At 46.2% G+C, this 20,261-nt stretch overlaps 1 protein-coding gene across 4 annotated transcripts in view; it reads right to left on the bottom strand.

The window, feature by feature from the left end:
* The window catches only part of LOC140999111 (membrane-associated guanylate kinase, WW and PDZ domain-containing protein 3-like), a 53,542-nt gene extending 34,383 nt beyond the window's left edge, over positions 1–19,159 (bottom strand). The window contains exons 1-3 of one of the 4 annotated variants that reach the window (XM_073469370.1): positions 19,049–19,159; positions 18,848–18,946; positions 74–125 (exon numbers count right to left, since the gene is read on the bottom strand). In XM_073469370.1, the coding sequence (XP_073325471.1) occupies positions 74–115 (42 nt within the window). In that variant the 5' untranslated portion in view covers positions 116–125; positions 18,848–18,946; positions 19,049–19,159. Of the gene's footprint in view, positions 1–73; positions 126–2,458; positions 2,606–18,847; positions 18,968–19,048 lie in introns of those variants that run through there. The other 3 variants (XM_073469371.1, XM_073469372.1, XM_073469373.1) reach the window with 3 other exon arrangements.
* Positions 19,160–20,261: the final 1,102 nt, after the last annotated feature.

Raw genomic sequence — 20,261 nt, 5'->3', positions numbered from 1 at the left:
ACAAACATGGAGGACAAGAAGTCACATGACGTCGGAGCACAGAGAGTTTTTATTCCAGGTAATAAAACTTTACCTTCGAGCGCCAGTGCAGCTTCTTCACCGTCGCTTTAGACATGGCGGCCGAGCTACAGACAGGAAGAAACAAACAGAGTTACTGAGCGCGCTCCATGAGACCCTCGTTCACCTGCTGCTCACCTGCACAGCTTTAATATTTACAGACCAATAACTCTCACCTGAAACACCTGTTAAACTTTCTAACTACCAGTTCACACCTGTAAGCACCTATAAACACAGGTGAACAAATATGGACACCTGTGAACTCCTGTTCACACCTGTACACATCTACAAAAACTCTCTGCTCACACCTCCACACACCTGTGAACACCTGTCCATGCTCAGGATCTTATCTACCTCCTCACTTCCTGTGAGCTTCCTGACCTTCTCACCACCTCATCAGGAAGCTTCTTCAAACTCCGGACTACAAAATGTCTCCCATACACATCACAACCACCTGTCAGCACCCGTTCACACCTGAAAACAGCCCCTACAAGTACAAGTAGACAATTTCAAACACCTGTAGACATCAGTGTTACCTTTAAACACTTGTAAGAACACATTGAGACATCTGTAAACACCTGTTCACACCCCAAAACACTTGTTCACCTGCTCACACCCCAAAACACCTGCTCACACCTGCAAAGCTTTGATACCTTGACGTGATTAAATTACATTTTATATTATTCATGTGTTTTGAGGACATAGTGTTTGTGAGAAACCTCCTCCCTTCCTCTCCTCCTGTGAAGGAAGTGAGCAGGTGTGAATCTTCTCGGCCGTCCTGAAGCTTTTCTTTCCTTCCTCGTTGCAGAAACAAGAAGTTTGTTCTTCTCCTCCCTGACGAGCCAGGAAGCATCTCCAACACCTCGACTCCTCACAGAGAGGCTCCTTCACCTCCTTGTTTCCTCACTCAGAACCATCTTTCTACTTCCTGCTCTGGACTTCCTCCTGACTGTGAGTCGACCGCAGAAACAGACGAGTTTTTCTTCTCTGTGGTGTAAATTTGTCTCCTAGCAACCGTCAAACTGAGATGAAATGTTTAATCAGCAGAGACGCAGAGAAGCTTCCTCCTCCGTCAACTCACCGACTGCTTCAGTTTCACAGGACAGCAGATGGTGGCAGACAGCAGGGAGCCACACACACACACACACACACACACGCACACACACACGCACACACGCACACACACGCACGCACACACACACACACACACACGCACGCACGCACGCACACACACACAGACACACGCACGCACACGCACACGCACACACACGCACACACACAGACACACGCACACACACACACGCATGCACGCACACACGCACACACACGCACACACACGCACGCAAACGCACACACACACGCGCGCACACACACGCACACACACACACACGCATACGCACACACACAGACACACACGCAGACAAGCCACTGACACCATTTCATTTATACACAAACCCAGAGGGAAACACACACACACACACACACACACTCTGCTAGACGTGGTGCATTAAATATGGATGAGCATATGTGAAGGTGGGAGTCAGAGAAGAAACAAACAACAACGTCCCCGAGCAGCGTTTTCCAACAATCTGAGACTTTAAATAGAAATTTAACTGCTGACATAAAACAGGAGGAGGGAAACTTTCCAGGACGCGACGGCGTGACGAAGCTTCCTCTTCACAAAGTGTGGAAGTAAAGACGCCTCTGAGTTAATGTGGCGAGGAAATAAGGAGGCAAGGAAGCTTTCTGGTGATGGAGTAAGGAGATGAAAGTATCCTGGAGATGCAGCGAGGAGGAAAGTGTAGGTGGGAATCAAGGAGGCAAAGAAGGAGGTGAGGGAGCTCTTCAAACAGGAAGTGAGGACTCCAGGAAGGGATTGTCTTTAGGAGGTAAAGAAGCTTCTGATTTAGGAAGCGAGGAGATAAGGTCTGATCAAAGGAAGCTTCCTTGTTAGGAAATGATGAGAAGTGACGCTTCTTTGTCAAGAGAGGAGAAGATGCTCTCTAGTAGCCTCCTTAGAGGCAGAGAAGTCTCCTGGTTAGGTAACGAGGAGGTAAAGAAGCGTCCTCGTTCCCTCACGAGGACGCTTCTTCCCCTCCCTGTGAGGTGAGGAGGAGGTGAAGAAGCGTCCTGGCTGTGTTGAGGCAGCAGTGGGAGGACGTGTGTGAGACAGGACGTGCAGTGATACTCGTCTCGGCGTGAGGTCGACACGCTGCTATTAACACATCATTAACATGCTCGCTCGCCCGTCTCTCTCTCTGTCACTTCCTGTCTGTCACCTTGTTCACTTCAGTCGCTCTCACGCCAAAATAAAAGACTTCAATAAATAAAAGACAGCATCAAGAGGTGGAACCGTGTGTGTGTGTGTGTGTGTGTGTGTGTGTGTGTGTGTGTGTGGTACCTCTACAGATGGGTCGGTGTGTGTTCAGCTGTCATATCCAGACTATCAGTGTTTCTGTTGATCGCTCTCTCTCTCTCTCTTGTTATGTCTTAATGTCCCTCGCCCTCTCTCTCGCCCCTTCTCTCTCTCTCTGATAAGACTGGTCAGAGTACAGAGTGTGTGTGTGTGTGTGTGTGTGTGTGTGTGTGTGTGTGTGTGTGTGTGTGTGTGTGATGTAATCAGTGTGTTCAGGGAGTGGACTCTTTATGTACTGTGTGTGAAGGAATGTTAGAGAGTGTGTGTGTGTGTGTGTGTGTGTGTGTGTGTGTGTGTGTGTGTGTGGTTTCTATACACTCTACATCTATGTGAAACGTTTGTGACCTTCAGTGAGTAAAACAGACAGAAACCACTGAGACGGACTCTGATTGGCTCTTACAGCTGTCACTCAGGAGCAGCTGAGAGCTTCACTGTGAACATCTGCTCAGAGGAACTTTATCAGGACCACGGAGGGAACATCAGTGGAGCATGTAAAGTTAAAACAAGACAAAATCAAAGTGTTTCTGCATCAGAACCACAAACTGACGACCGGAGCGACGCAGCTGGAGTTCACTATTAAAGGAACAGTTCACCAAAATAAGTCAAATCCACTCATCCAGTGAGGTGAAGTTCTGGAGCTTCACAGTAAAACAGAGTTGCAGCATTCTGCTAAACAACTGAAGCAGCTGGAGACTTGATTTAAAACGGGGGTGTCCAGTAGCTCAGTTGGTTCTGAGGCCTCGTCCTCACCGCAGCGGTCCAGGGTTCAAGTCCGACCTGTGGCCCCTTGCTGCACGCCATCCCTCCTCTCTCCCTCGTCACATCTCCCGTCAACTCTCAACCCTCTGCTTTCAATAAAGACACGAAAAGGCCAAAAATACCTTAAAAGAAACATCAGATGCTCGTCTGCTGTGATCACAGCCGGCAGGAGAGAAGAGATCACACTGATCTGAGGAGACCATATTTACACCCACTACCTGCGGTCCAGCTCGTGCTAACACTGTTAGCTTAGCAGCTACAGTGAAGACTTCAGTTTAATAAAGGTTGTAAATAAAACACAGGAGGTTTCTTCAGATTGGATTTACTCGAGTACTTTACTTTAGTTAAAGTCAATACTTTTACTCAGAGGTTCTTTCTACTCCATTACATTTAAATGACAGCTGTAGTTACAAGTTACTCACACACACACACACACACACACTCACTCACACACACACACACACACACTCACACACACACACACTCACTCACACACACACACACACACACACACACTCACACACACACACACTCTGTTTAAACAGTGTTCCTCTCACAGCTCGTCTCAGTGTTCATGTGTTCAGCAGCTCAGAGACAAATTAAAACAAATTATTAATGAGCTGATTTTTGGACGTTGCAGCTGATTTATATTCAGCAGGTCAGATGTGGGTCAGTCACAGACAGAGATCCTCGCTGTACGGGAGGATGTTCACTCCACTGTGGCCTCATTCGCTTTGTTTTTCTCTCTGACTGTTGGTAACCTATTTTTCATACTCTGTGTGTGTGTGTGTGTGTGTGTGTGTGTGTATGTGTGTGTGTGTGTGTGTGTGTGTGTGTGTGTGCGCGCGCGTGCGTGCGTGCGTGCGTGCGTGTGTGTGGTCAGCTGGATGCTGACTGACATTTCCAGCGTCTCTAATGAGGCTGCAGATCTTCAGACTGTGACACTGAAGCTCAGCAGTGAACTGAGTGTTTCTCTTGATCCATCACTGAAACAGAGCGAACAGCTTCATCACACCATCACACCAGCAGACCATCACACCATCACACCATCACACCAGCAGACCACCAGACCATCACACCATCACACCATCAAACCATCACACCAGCAGACCATCAAACCATCACACCAGCAGACCATCAAACCATCACACCAGCAGACCATCACACCATCACACCATCAAACCATCACACCATCAGACCAGCAGACCATCACACCATCACACCATCAAACCATCACACCATCAGACCATCAGACCATCAGACCATCACACCATCAGACCATCAAACCATCACACCATCAGACCAGCAGACCATCACACCATCACACCATCAAACCATCACACCATCAGACCATCACACCATCACACCATCAGACCATCACACCATCACACCAGCAGACCATCAGACCATCACACCATCACACCAGCAGACCATCAGACCATCAGACCATCACACCAGCAGACCATCACACCAGCAGACCATCAGACCATCACACCATCACACCAGCAGACCATCACACCAGCAGACCATCACACCAGCAGACCATCAAACCATCACACCAGCAGACATCAGACCAGCAGACCAGCAGACCATCAGACCATCAGACCATCACACCAGCAGACCAACACACCAGCAGACCATCACACCATCAGACCATCAGACCAGCAGACCATCAGACCATCACACCATCAGACCATCAGACCATCACACCATCACACCATCAGACCATCACACCAGCAGACCATCAAACCATCACACCAGCAGACATCAGACCAGCAGACCATCAGACCAGCAGACCATCACACCATCACACCATCACACCATCACACCAGCAGACCAACACACCAGCAGACCATCACACCAGCAGACCATCAGACCATCACACCAGCAGACCATCACACCAGCAGACCATCACACCAGCAGACCAGCAGACCATCACACCATCACACCAGCGACCATCACACCAGCAGACCATCACACCAGCAGACCATCACACCAGACCATCAGACCATCACACCAGCAGACCATCACACCATCACACCAGCAGACCATCACACCATCACACCAGCAGACCATCAGACCAGCACACCAGCAGACCATCACACCAGCAGACCATCAGATCATCACACCATCAGACCAGCAGACCATCAAACCATCAGACCAGCAGACATCAGACCATCACACCATCAGACCATCACACCAGACCATCACACCAGCAGACCATCACACCATCAGACCAGAGACAGTTATAGTTATAAATGAACTCATCACATTTGATCTGAGTGTTTCCAGGTGGTCTCAGTGTCAGAGGAGGTAACTAAGTACAAATACTCTGTTACTTCAGTAGATGTTTCAGGTATCTGTACTTCACTTGAGTATTTATTTTTCTGACAACTTAAATGTACTTAAAAGTACCAGTGAGGGTCACTGATACATATTTTCACATCTGCCTCATCTCATGTCTTCAGTAATGACTTATTTAAAAACGCTGCTGTAGAACAACTTGAAAATTAGAAGTTACTTTGGGACCTGATGAAATGTTGAGTTTGCTAAAAAAAATAATTTGATGAGATTTTTTAACATGATTTTAAACATCTGTGAGACGAGCAGCACAATGACAGCACGCTCAGGTCGTCTGTTTTTGGGCCGATGGAAGGATTTAATGTTTCTCTGTTTAACGTAAGCTGCTAATGTTAGCATGTCCCGCTAGCTTACACCTTCAGCAGTGTCCTCGTGTTACAGGCTAACTACATGTTACAGGTTGAGTTTGAAACGTCCCAGTTTGATGATGTCACAGTCAAAGTGAATCATTTATACGTTTAAATCCTCTTTGACCTCATTATGTTTCATCTACAGCGATGAGTCTCTGAGGCCGACCTGTCAGCTTCACACACAGCCAACATGTCTCACACGCTCCTCTGGGAGTTGTAGTCTTTTACATCAAAGATCTTCTATGTAACAGCACAGAGCTGACTGGAGTTAACAAGCAGAGAGCCGACGGAGCGTTTAATCATCAAAGTCCTTCAGCTTCAGTCTCTGAGCTGCTCAGAGGTTCATCTGAGGAGACCAAGAGGAACTGAATGCTGCCGACTGTGAGACAGAATGTAATCAAGTACTTATTTACTGCAGTACTGAACTTGAAACAAATTTGACGTACTTTTACTTTGAGTCTTCTCATGTCACTTTCTAGTTCTCATATATTGTACTTTTTACTCCACTACTTTACTGACAGTACTTTAACTACTTTCTACTGAAGTCCTACGTCCAATGCATAACTTTTCCTTGTAACAGAGTATTTTAAAATGTGGTATTAGTACTTTTACTGAAATAAAGTATCTGAATACCTCCTCCACCGCTCAAATCTGAAGTCCATCCTCGTATCTTTATTTCTATTCAGAACCAAACTGCCTTCAATCAGGTCTTCTTCTTCTCCTCTTCCTCTCCGACAGTCAGCTGTTCGGTTTACTTTATTTCATTTACCAGCTTAATAAACACAAATACACTGTATGATAATAAATAAACATTAACTGAATGCTTTCTAGCTTCAGAAAACAAATCAAACAAACAAAAACAAATAAACAAACCAGGACTGAAAAGGCTCATTACACTTTCACATTAATTATATGTCATGTTCACTCTTCTCTTCATCATCTTGTGTTTAAATCATTGTTTTAATCTGTTGTGTGTTTCACTCTCATGTCTGTTGATTAACTCGTCACACTGACACGTTGTGTTTTACATCAGCTCTCAGGTCAGATCGCCCTTCTGTTATCTGGATTCAGTCTGACAACATGTTGTCTGATGCTCTGTACATCACTCTCATGTCTGAACGCTAAATATGAAGCTACGGCGAGCAGCTGCTTAGCTTAGCTTAGCTTAGCATAAAGGCAAAATGTGTAATGATCACATATTCAGCATCAGTACTGGTGTTTCTCGTGTCTGATCAATGATTAAATTAATTAATTTAAAATGTAAAACTTTGTCTCTGAAGCAGCATCGTCAGACTCAAAGCCCCGCCCACAACACCCTCTGATTGGTTACACATGACAGGTTATAGCCTCCCAACACTAGGTAATCTGAATCTGCAAAGTAACTGAAGGTATCAGATGAATGTGGTGGCAAAAAATGGAAGTACTCAAGCAAAGTAATCAAAACTGCGCAGTACTTGTGTGTATCTGTTCCAAATATCTGTCATCAGTCTGATCACCAATAATCAACACCGATCAGCCACAGACGGACGCGATCAGTCGAGCCCTGAAATCTGTGATGTCACTACGAAGTGAACATGGTGAACCAATCAACAGCCTCATCCAATCAGCAGGAAGCAGGTCAGAGGTCAGGAGGAGGAGGAGAAGGAGGAAGAGGAGGAGAAGGACCAGGAGGAGGACGAGGAGGAGAAGGAGAAGGACCAGGAGGAGGACGAGGAGGAGGAAGAGGAGGAGGATGAGAAGGACCAGGAGGAGGACCAGGAGGAGGACGAGGAGGAGGAGGAGAAGGACCAGGAGGAGGACCAGGAGGAGGACGAGGAGGAGGAAGAGGAGGAGGAGGAGAAGGACCAGGAGGAGGAGGAGGACGAGGAGGAGGAGGAGGAGCTCTGTGTGTTTGTCCTGTCTGCTAACACTGAGCGTCTCTGACAGTGGCTGTCGCTCTCAATAAGTCTGCACACACACACACACACACACACACACACACACACACAGCAAGCAGCCTCTGATGACATCATCACCACATAGTTTGCCATGATGTCATCAGCAGACAGATCTACTGACTGTCACTGGGATCATCAGACCCGGTTCTGTTCTGCCACAGGTCAAAGGTCAAGAAGTCACTGAGTTTCCGTGGTAACAACATGTCCGCCATGTTGGACTGTTTGTGAGTCTCACTGACGGTCGGTCCACCTGACACGATTCATAAAGAAGAAGACTTTAACAAGTCGTGTTTTTAATCTGCATAAAGCTCGACTATGACAGCAGCTTATTATTTATAATAACTACCCACATCCTGCACCGACGCTATTGGCTACTATAAGCACCAATCAATATCCTCAACGAGTCCCTCCCTACCTGACCGTCTTTTGCAGGAAACATGTAAATATGTGGAAGCAAATCACAGTCTGCCTACCATCAACCATCAAACCAACCAACCAACCAACCAACCAACCATCAAACCAACCAACCAACCATCCAACCAACCAACCAACCAGCCAACCAACCAACCAACCAACCAACCAACCATCCAACCAACCAACCAACCAACCAACCAACCATCCAACCAACCATCAAACCAACCAACCAACCATCCAACCAACCAACCAACCAACCAACCAACCAACCATCAAACCAACCAACCAACCATCAAACCAACCAACCAACCAACCAACCAACCAACCAACCAACCATCAAACCAACCAACCAACCAACCAACCAACCATCAAACCAACCAACCAACCAACCAACCATCAAACCAACCAACCAACCAACCAACCAACCAACCAACCAACCAACCAACCAACCATCAAACCAACCAACCAACCAACCAACCAACCATCAAACCAACCAACCAACCAACCAACCATCAAACCAACCAACCAACCAACCAACCATCAAACCAACCAACCAACCATCCAACCAACCAACCAACCATCAAACCAACCAACCAACCATCCAACCAACCAACCAACCAACCATCAAACCAACCAACCAACCAACCAACCAACCAACCATCCAACCAACCAACCAACCAACCATCAAACCAACCAACCAAACAACCATCAAACCAACCAACCAACCAAACAACCAACCAAACAACCAACCATCAAACCAACCAACCAACCAACCAACCATCAAACCAACCAACCAACCAACCAACCAACCATCAAACCAACCAACCAACCAAACAACCAACAAACCAACCAACCATCAAACCAACCAACCAACCATCAAACCAACCAACCAACCATCAAACCAACCAACCAACCAACCAACCAACCATCAAACCAACCAACCAACCAACCATCAAACCAACCAACCAACCAACCAACCAACCAACCAACCAACCAACCAACCAACCAACCATCAAACCAACCAACCAACCAACCATCAAACCAACCAACCAACCAACCATCAAACCAACCAACCAACCAACCAGTCATTTGCACTCAGGAACTGTGGAGGCGGAACATCACACAGAATCCCAACTTCTACATAATGTTACTTTAAAACTTGGTATGTGTGAAACAGAACTTTGAGATCGTTCAGCAGTATTTCTAAGAATACACCACAGCAGTTGTTTCCTGATTGAGACTAAAGCAGCACCACCACCAGCAGCACCATCAGCAGCACCACCACCAGCACCACCAGCAGCAGCACCACCAGCACCACCAGCAGCACCATCAGCAGCACCACCACCAGCAGCAGCACCATAAGCAGCAGCAGCAGCGCCACCACCAGCAGCAGCACCAGCACCACCAGCAGCAGCAGCAGCACCACCACCACCAGCAGCACCACCAGCAGCACCATCACCAGCACCACCAGCAGCAGCACCACCAGCACCATCAGCAGCACCACCACCAGCAGCAGCACCATAAGCAGCAGCAGCAGCACCACCACCAGCAGCAGCACCACCACCAGCAGCAGCACCATCAGCAGCGGCACCACCACCACCAGCAGCAGCAGCAGTACCACCACCAGCAGCAGCACCACCACCACCAGCAGCACCACCATCAGCAGCACCAGCAGCAGCAGCAGCAGCACCACCACCACCAGCAGCACCACCACCAGCACCACCACCACCACCACCACCACCAGCAGCAGCAGCAGCAGTACCACCACCAGCAGCACCACCACCACCAGCAGCAGCAGCAGCAGCAGCACCACCAGCAGCACCACCACCACCAGCAGCACCACCAGCAGCACCACCACCAGCAGCACCACCACCACCACCACCAGCAGCAGCAGCAGCAGCAGCACCACCACCAGCAGCACCACCACCAGCAGCAGCACCACCACCACCACCACCAGCAGCAGCAGCAGCACCACCACCAGCAGCACCACCAGCACCACCACCAGCAGCAGTAGCAGCAGTACCACCAGCAGCACCACCAGCACCATCATCATCATCAGCAGCAGCAGCAGCAGCAGCAGCAGCAGCAGCGTGTGGTCGACCCGTTCAGTCTGAACGACCCACATCAGCTGAGTCAGACTGCAGAGACTGAAGCTGCTGACAGAACAGATTCAGTGTTTCTGAGCGGAGCTGCGATCACACAAACCTCCTGATCACATCTACAGTCAGTGTGAAATCTATCCATCACAACGAGGAGATGAAGCCGACACTGATCCTCCTCATCGCCACGGGATGCACTGACTGTGGAGAAAACCTCCCTCTCTTCTTCTGTGGTGTCCTCTCTCATCTCCACCCTGCTCCCCTCTTCATGTTCTTCATTTGGAAAGTTAAAACACAGTTTGCAGTCTTCAGGCAGAGAGCTGTTATTCTTAAACTAGCTGCTCCCCCTGCTTCCAGTCTTTATGCTAAGCTAGGCTAATAGGGGGGAAAGAGGGAAAGCTGTTATCACATGGGAGCTGCAGACTGCACGTTCTTTATTTATTTATTTTAGTTCACATGTGAAATCCAAATGTTTTCATTTCACATTATTAAAGACGTCACATTTTAAATATCTGAACGTTTCAGCCTCAGTGTCTCCCGTCAGTGTGTGTGTGTGTGTGTGTGTGTGTGTGTGTGTCAGTGTGTGTGTGTGTGTGTGTGTGTCAGTGTGTGTGTCAGAGTGTGTGTGTGTGTGTGTGTGTGTGTGTCAGTGTGTATGTCAGTGTGTGTGTGTGTGTGTGTGTGTGCGCAGCTCTCACATCAGTTCATTTGTTCTCTTGTTGACTTTCAGGACATTCCTCTGAGCTGCTGTGTTTCAGTGTGTTCAGTAAACTGTCACCTGCTGCAGCGCTGGATAAATATTAACCTGAACACATTCACACCTCACACACTGACACACACACTGACACACACTGAGATAAACACACTGATACACACTGACACACACACTGACACACACTGAGATAAACACACTGATACGCACTGACACACACACTGACACACAAACTACAATAGTTAACCTGTTCACAGCTACATTAACCTGTGATGTGATGTCACTTGCTGCTCTATATGAAACAAACCCGTCCATCACTGAGACAAACAGACTCCATGTTTCTACTCAAAGACAGAAAGAAGTTCATGTAGAACATTTGCTGAATTTACAAGAAGGAACAAATAAGTCAGAATCAGTCAGAGACAGAGTTTCACACAGTTTATAAAGTGTCTCCAACTCAACAACTCACTAAACTGACACATTTGTTAAGGGAGTCTGGGGACAAAGAAGTCGCCTATACTGGTTACTGTTTAGTGTATCTGTAAAATGTGACATGTTTAGATCAATAAAATGTTTCTTCTTTCATAAATTGAGTGTAAATGGTGAAATCAGTGTAAACAGTGTGTTCAAACAGCTGCTAAATGTTGGCAGGTCAGACTTTAGCACTTTAGACACAGAAGCAGACAGGCTGGTGCAGCCATGCTGCCACAAACTGACACTTTTTACAAGGAAACACACAACTTACTGTTTTCATTTAATGCTGAATTCACAAGAAGGAGACAATGATTCAGAATCTGTCAGAGACAGAGTTTCACTACGTTATAAAGTTTGTTTTAACTCAACAACTCTTAAAATCACCACATTTGTTAAGGGAGTCTGGCGATGTTGTGTTACTGGTTGAAACAGACAGCTGCTGCTAACATTAGCAGGTTAACAAACAGTGAGGCACCTGGAGATCAGAGTATGATCCATTCTGCCTGTTGTTGTTGCATTATGGGAACTGTAGGATCCAGCGTCTCTGCACATAACATCATGATGCCTCCACCTGTCAGATCTGAACTCCTACCTGGCAGTGACTCTGTGGTGGAGCTCCTCCTCCTTCAGTAACATGTGACACAGTTTGTTGGCTCAGCTCAGAGACACACTGACAGTTTAACATCAGTTACTACAGTTCTGTTTTACTCCAGTAGTCTGAAATACTCAAGTTACAAGTCAAAGTCCTGGATTCAGAATGATTCTTAAGGAAAAGTAGAAAGTGTAGTTTAGTTTGTTAATTTGTTGTTTGTTGGTTTGTTGTTTAGTCTGTGGTTTGTTGTTTGTTTAGTTTGTTGGTTTGTTGTTTAGTCTGTTGGTTTGTTGGTTGTTTAGTTTGTTGGTTTGTTATTTAGTTTGTTGGTTTGTTGTTTAGTTTGTTGGTTTGTTGTTTAGTCTGTTGGTATGTTATTTAGTTTGTTGGTTTGTTGTTTGTTGTTTGTTTAGTTTGTTGATTTGTTGTTTAGTCTGTTGGTTTGTTATTTAGTTTGTTGGTTTGTTGTTTAGTTTGTTGGTTGTTTAGTTTGTTGGTTTGTTGTTTAGTATGTTGGTTTGTTATTTAGTTTGTTGGTTTGTTGTTTGTTGGTTTGTTGGTTGTTTAGTTTGTTGATTTGTTGTTTAGTCTGTTGGTTTATTTAGTTTGTTGGTTTGTTGTTTAGTTTGTTGGTTGTTTAGTTTGTTGGTTTGTTATTTAGTTTGTTGGTTTGTTGTTTAGTATGTTGGTTTGTTATTTAGTTTGTTGGTTTGTTTTTTAGTATGTTGGTTTGTTGTTTGTTTAGTTTGTTGGTTTGTTGTTTAGTCTGTTGGTTTGTTGTTTAGTCTGTTGGTATGTTATTTAGTTTGTTGGTTTGTTGTTTGTTTAGTTTGTTGGTTTGTTTTTTAGTATGTTGGTTTGTTGTTTGTTTAGTTTGTTGGTTTGTTGTTTAGTCTGTTGGTTTGTTGTTTAGTCTGTTGGTATGTTATTTAGTTTGTTGGTTTGTTGTTTGTTTAGTTTGTTGGTTTGTTGTTTAGTATGTTGGTTTGTTGGTTGTTTAGTTTGTTGGTTTGTTGTTTAGTCTGTTGGTATGTTATTTAGTTTGTTGGTTTGTTGTTTGTTGGTTGTTTAGTTTGTTGGTTTGTTGTTTAGTCTGTTGGTTTGTTGGTTGTTTAGTTTGTTGGTTTGTTGTTTAGTATGTTGGTTTGTTATTTAGTCTGTTGGTTTGTTGTTTAGTCTGTTGGTTTGTTGTTTGTTTAGTATGTTGGTTTGTTGGTTGTTTAGTTTGTTGGTTTGTTGTTTAGTATGTTGGTTTGCTGTTTAGTATGTTGGTTTGTTGTTTAGTATGTTGGTTTGTTGTTTAGTCTGTTGGTTTGTTGTTTAGTATGTTGGTTTGTTGTTTAGTCTGTTGGTTTGTTGTTTAGTTTGTTGGTTTGTTGTTTAGTATGTTGGTTTGTTGTTTAGTCTGTTGGTTTGTTGTTTAGTATGTTGGTTTGTTGTTTAGTATGTTGGTTTGTTGTTTAGTCTGTTGGTTTGTTATTTAGTTTGTTGGTTTGTTGTTTAGTCTGTTGGTTTGTTGGTTGTTTAGTTTGTTGGTTTGTTGTTTAGTATGTTGGTTTGTTATTTAGTCTGTTGGTTTGTTGTTTAGTCTGTTGGTTTGTTGTTTGTTTAGTATGTTGGTTTGTTGTTTGTTTAGTTTGTTGGTATGTTGTTTAGTCTGTTGGTTTGTTGTTTAGTTTGTTGGTTTGTTGTTTAGTCTGTTGGTTTGTTGTTTAGTTTGTTGGTTTGTTGTTTAGTCTGTTGGTTTGTTATTTAGTCTGTTGGTTTGTTATTTAGTATGTTGGTTTGTTATTTAGTCTGTTGGTTTGTTGTTTAGTTTGTTGGTTTGTTGTTTAGTTTGTTGGTTTGTTGTTTAGTCTGTTGGTTTGTTATTTAGTTTGTTGGTTTGTTGTTTAGTTTGTTGGTTTGTTATTTAGTTTGTTGGTTTGTTGTTTAGTATGTTGGTTTGTTGTTTAGTCTGTTGGTTTGTTGTTTGTTTAGTTTGTTGGTTTGTCAGCAGGTCGGTCTCAGCCCAGAACAGACCTCATTACCTTCTCTGGATAAAGAGATGCATCTTTTTTCTCTTTTCTTTTAGTTCTTTGTTGATATTTTCTGTCATTGTTCTTAATTTTTATCATTTCAATCGGTCTGCTGGTCTTCATCTTTCTTACTGTTAGTATTCTGTCTGTTTCAGAGTGTGATTATCATGAGGCATGAGGCATGAGCCGTGAGCCGTGAGGCGTGAGGCGTGAGGCGTGAGCCATGAGCCATGAGTCATGAGCCATGAGCCATGAGCCATGAGCCATGAGTCATGAGCCATGAGGCATGAGTCATGAGCCATGAGGCATGAGGCATGAGCCATGAGGCATGAGCCATGAGCCATGAGCCATGAGGCATGAGCCATGAGCCATGAGCCATGAGGCATGAGCCATGAGCCATGAGCCATGAGGCATGAGCCATGAGCCATGAGCCATGAGCCATGAGCCATGAGGCATGAGTCATGAGCCATGAGCCATGAGGCATGAGGCATGAGGCATGAGCCATGAGGCATGAGGCATGAGCCATGAGCCATGAGCCATGAGGCATGAGCCATGAGCCATGAGCCATGAGCCATGAGGCATGAGCCATGAGGCATGAGCCATGAGCCATGAGCCATGAGCCATGAGCCATGAGGCATGAGCCATGAGCCATGAGCCATGAGCCATGAGTCATGAGCCATGAGGCATGAGTCATGAGCCATGAGTCATGAGGCATGAGGCATGAGGCATGAGGCATGATCCTTGAGCCATGAGCCATGAGCCATGAGGCATGAGGCATGAGCCATGAGCCATGAGCCATGAGTCATGAGCCATGAGGCATGAGTCATGAGCCATGAGCCATGAGCCATGAGGCATGAGGCATGAGGCAGTCCTTTATACATGACATCAGTTCACTTTAATTAGATGTGACACTTCCTGCATGTATACGGTCTCTGCCAGCTGCGACTGAATTAAAGGGGACTGAGCAGAAACACATCCAAAGCCAGTTCAGTGTCTTTAACGACGTTGAGAAAACGTCCGGTAGAGAGCCACAACGTTCACTGGTGACATCCAGGTGACTTACAGGTGAGGTCCAGGTGACTTACAGGTGAGGTCCTTACAGGGTTCAGAATTAAAGTTTTTACAATGAAACTTTCAACATCTTTTTAACTTCAGTCTCAGACGTCTGAAGAAACTTGTTGTGCTTCAAAATTAAAGTTTTTATGACGGACAGATTTTAGTTATTAAAGCAAAAACATGTTGTAGTCGTCTGACCTCCATCAGGTGGACTGATGTTCTGAGGCTGATCACCAGAACATGGTTTAATGAACTGAGGAGTAGTTCTCCTGGTAAAGTTGACGCCTCCTGCAGCTGCTGAGGTCGAGGTTGAGGGTTTGAATCCTCGCTGTGGTTTTTGCTGCATGAAGTTAAATTTATCGTCATAAAAACTTTATTTCTGAATCCTGTGAGGACGACGCGAGACTCAACAAACAGCTGGACGTGAAGATGTGGGAGGGGCTTGGTGGAGGTATACTCTCTACTGAGTGCCAGAACAGTAAATGTGTCTGTCACGAGCTCTGAAAGGTGAAGAGATTCTGTCTGACAGCACACAGCACCTCCTCCTCTATAGTAACACAGCACCTCCTCCTCTATAGTAACACAGCACCTCCTCCTCTATAGTAACACAGCACCTCCTCTATAGTAACACAGCACCTCCTCCTCTATAGTAACACAGCATCTCCTCCTCTATAGTAACACAGCACCTCCTCCTCTATAGTAACACAGCACCTCCTCCTCTATAGTAACACACAGCAGCTCCTCTATAGTAACACAGCACCTCCTCCTCTATAGTAACACACAGCACCTCCTCCTCTATAGTAACACACAGCAGCTCCTCTATAGTAACACAGCACCTCCTCCTCTATAGTAACACAGCACCTCCTCCTCTATAGTAACACACAGCAGCTCCTCTATAGTAACACACAGCACCTCCTCTATAGTAACACAGCACCTCCTCTATAGTAACACAGCACCTCCTCCTCTATAGTAACACACAGCACCTCCTCCTCTATAGTAACACAGCACCTCCTCCTCTATAGTAACACATCACCTCCTCTGTAGTAACACACAGCACCTCCTCCTCTATAGTAACACACAGCACCTCCTCCTCTATAGTAACACAGCACCTCCTCTATAGTAACACAGCACCTCCTCCTCTATAGTAACACACAGCACCTCCTCTATAGTAACACAGCACCTCCTCCTCTATAGTAACACACAGCACCTCCTCTATAGTAACACACAGCACCTCCTCCTCTATAGTAACACACAGCACCTCCTCTATAGTAACACACAGCACCTCCTCCTCTATAGTAACACACAGCACCTCCTCCTCTATAGTAACACAGCACCTCCTCTATAGTAACACAGCACCTCCTCCTCTATAGTAACACAGCACCTCCTCTATAGTAAGACAGCACCTCCTCCGCTATAGTAACATACAGCACCTCCTCTATAGTAACACAGCACCTCCTCTATAGTAACACAGCACCTCCTCTATAGTAACACATCACCTCCTCTATAGTAACACAGCACCTCCTCTATAGTAAGACAGCACCTCCTCCGCTATAGTAACATACAGCACCTCCTCTATAGTAACACAGCACCTCCTCTATAGTAACACAGCACCTCCTCCTCTATAGTAACACATCACCTCCTCTATAGTAACACACAGCACCTCCTCCTCTATAGTAACACAGCACCTCCTCCTCTATAGTAACACACAGCACCTCCTCCTCTATAGTAACACAGCACCTCCTCCTCTATAGTAACACACAGCACCTCCTCCTCTATAGTAACACACAGCACCTCCTCTATAGTAACACAGCACCTCCTCCTCTATAGTAACACAACACCTCCTCCTCTATAGTAACACAGCACCTCCTCCTCTATAGTAACACATCACCTCCTCTATAGTAACACACAGCACCTCCTCCTCTATAAAAACACAGCACCTCCTCCTCTATAGTAACACACAGCACCTCCTCCTCTATAGTAACACAGCACCTCCTACTCTATAGTAACACACAGCACCTCCTCCTCTATAGTAACACACAGCACCTCCTCCTCTAGAGTAACACACAGCACCTCCTCCTCTATAGTAATACAGCACCTCCTCCTCTATAGTAACACACAGCACCTCCTCCTCTATAGTAACACACAGCACCTCCTCTATAGTAACACACAGCACCTCCTCCTCTATAGTAACACACAGCACCTCCTCCTCTATAGTAACACACAGCACCTCCTCTATAGTAACACACAGCACCTCCTCCTCTATAGTAACACACAGCACCTCCTCCTCTATAGTAACACAGCACCTCCTCCTCTATAGTAACACAGCACCTCCTCTATAGTAACACACAGCACCTCCTCCTCTATAGTAACACAGCACCTCCTCCTCTATAGTAACACAGCACCTCCTCTATAGTAACACAGCACCTCCTCCTCTATAGTAACACACAGCACCTCCTCTATAGTAACACATCACCTCCTCTATAGTAACACACAGCACCTCCTCCTCTATAGTAACACAGCACCTCCTCTATAGTAACACACAGCACCTCCTCCTCTATAGTAACACAGCACCTCCTCCTCTATAGTAACACAGCACCTCCTCTATAGTAACACAGCACCTCCTCCTCTATAGTAACACACAGCACCTCCTCTATAGTAACACATCACCTCCTCTATAGTAACACACAGCACCTCCTCCTCTATAGTAACACAGCACCTCCTCCTCTATAGTAACACAGCACCTCCTCCTCTATAGTAACACACAGCACCTCCTCTATAGTAACACACAGCACCTCCTCCTCTATAGTAACACACAGCACCTCCTCCTCTATAGTAACACAGCACCTCCTCCTCTATAGTAACACAGCACCTCCTCTATAGTAACACAGCACCTCCTCCTCTATAGTAACCCACAGCACCTCCTCCTCTATAGTAACACAGCACCCCCTTTATAGTAACACAGCACCTCCTCCTCTATAGTAACACATCACCTCCTCTATAGTAACACACAGCACCTTCTCCTCTATAGTAACACATCACCTCCTCTATAGTAACACACAGCACCTCCTCTATAGTAACACATCACCTCCTCTATAGTAACACACAGCACCTCCTCCTCTATAGTAACACACAGCACCTCCTCCTCTATAGTAACACAGCACCTCCTACTCTATAGTAACACACAGCACCTCCTCCTCTATAGTAACACAGCACCTCCTCCTCTATAGTAACACACAGCACCTCCTCTTCACTCCTCTCAGTGGTTTAGACCTTCATTAACGAGCTGCTCCTCAGTAGTACAACACCTCCTTCAATGAGATAAACACATGTGCCCCTGAACACACCTCCTCCTCTCCTCCTCCTGCTGTGTGCACCTCCTCCTGCTGTCATTCATTACAGCCGCTCACAGCAGACAAAGAGCAGCTTCTCTAGCGCAGATCCAGCTGCTGTCCACCATGTAAACACACACACACACACGGTGTCACCTCCGTCCACTCACACTGATCCCAGAGCAGCTGGTAGTTTACAGTTGTGGCTTTACACGGTGACAGATGAGACCTTCAGGTGCACACACACACACACACACGCACACGCACACGCACCGTGGTGCTGATGGAGGACTGGACCGAGCCTCCGCGGCGGCTCTGCCCGGGCAGCAGCAGCATGTGTCGGTGTGAATGTGCTGACAGCGCCGTTTGTACCTGCAGAGACAAACCGGGTCTGTCGGTCAGAACGGCCGAGAACGCGCCCGGTGCCTCGTGCCACACACGGTGAAACAGAGCGGGTCCTCGCGGGTTCGTTACCTTCATTATTCCTGCCTGTTCCTCCGGTTCTGCTCCGGTTCTCCTCCGGTTCTCCTCCCTGCCGCTCCTCCGCTCCGCTTTAAATCCTCTCCGGGCTTTTAGTGTATTGATCGCTCCCTCGGTGCTGCTGCGTGCCTGCGCGAGCGTGCGCGGACAGGGGGCGCGTGCACGCGTGACAGTGCGTGATGTCCACTGCAGGTAAAAAATGCAAAGCGCTGAAAGGTGGAAGATCACACACACGCACACACACGTGCACGCGTGTTGTGTGTGTGTGTGTGTGTGTGTGTGTGTGTGTGTGTGTGTGTGTGTGTGTGTGTGTGTGTGTGTGATGCCCGCAGGTAGCTGCAGCAGATTAATGGAGCTTTACTACACAGTGACGAGTTAATGTCTCTCTCTCTCTCTCTCTCTCTCTCATAGAGGCAATAAGGAAAGAGAGGGTGATGATGAAGGAAGTGTGTGTGTGTGTGTGTGTGTGTGTGTGTGTGTGTGTGTGTGTGTGTGTGTGTGTGTGTGTGTGTGTGTGTGGAGGGGGGGCGGGGCACCAGGAAGGAAAAAGGAAGGAAGTTGAGAGAGAGCTCCACCTTCAGAGGGAGGAGTCAGGGATGATGGGGGTATTCAGGGTAATAGGCTGACATCAGCATGTTTGTGTGTGTGTGTGTGTGTGTGTGTGTGTGTGTGTGTGTGTGTGTGTGTGTCTGTGCGTGTGTGTGTGTGTGTGTTATGATGATTGATATGATCAGATTCATCGTTGTCCTCAGTTGAAGCACTGACACAGTAACATACAGACTGAATGTATTGATCAGTAATAATACACATTATTCATGTTCAGTGAGCAGACGACATGACTCACACCTGTACAGGTGAAGCAGCTGTCTGTGAACACACTGTCTGTTTCAACCAGTAACACAACATCACCAGACTCCCTTAACAAATGTGTCAGTTTAGTGAGTTGTTGAGTTGGAGACACTTTATAAACTGTGTGAAACTCTGTCTCTGACTGATTCTGACTTATTTGTTCCTTCTTGTAAATTCAGCAAATGTTCTACATGAACTTCTTTCTGTCTTTGAGTAGAAACATGGAGTCTGTTTGTCTCAGTGATGGACGGGTTTGTTTCAGACAGAGCAGGAAGTGACATCACATCCCAGGTGGTCACTCAGACGCAGGCTGATGTAGCTGGGTGTTGATATCAGGTGTGTATACGGACATAAAGAA

The sequence above is a fragment of the Pagrus major genome, chromosome 7 (genome assembly GCF_040436345.1).
Source record: "Pagrus major chromosome 7, Pma_NU_1.0".
NCBI classification, from domain to species: Eukaryota; Metazoa; Chordata; class Actinopteri; order Spariformes; family Sparidae; genus Pagrus; species Pagrus major.
Note: the sequence above shows the minus strand (reverse complement) of the source record. Positions and strands in the feature narration are given on the sequence as shown.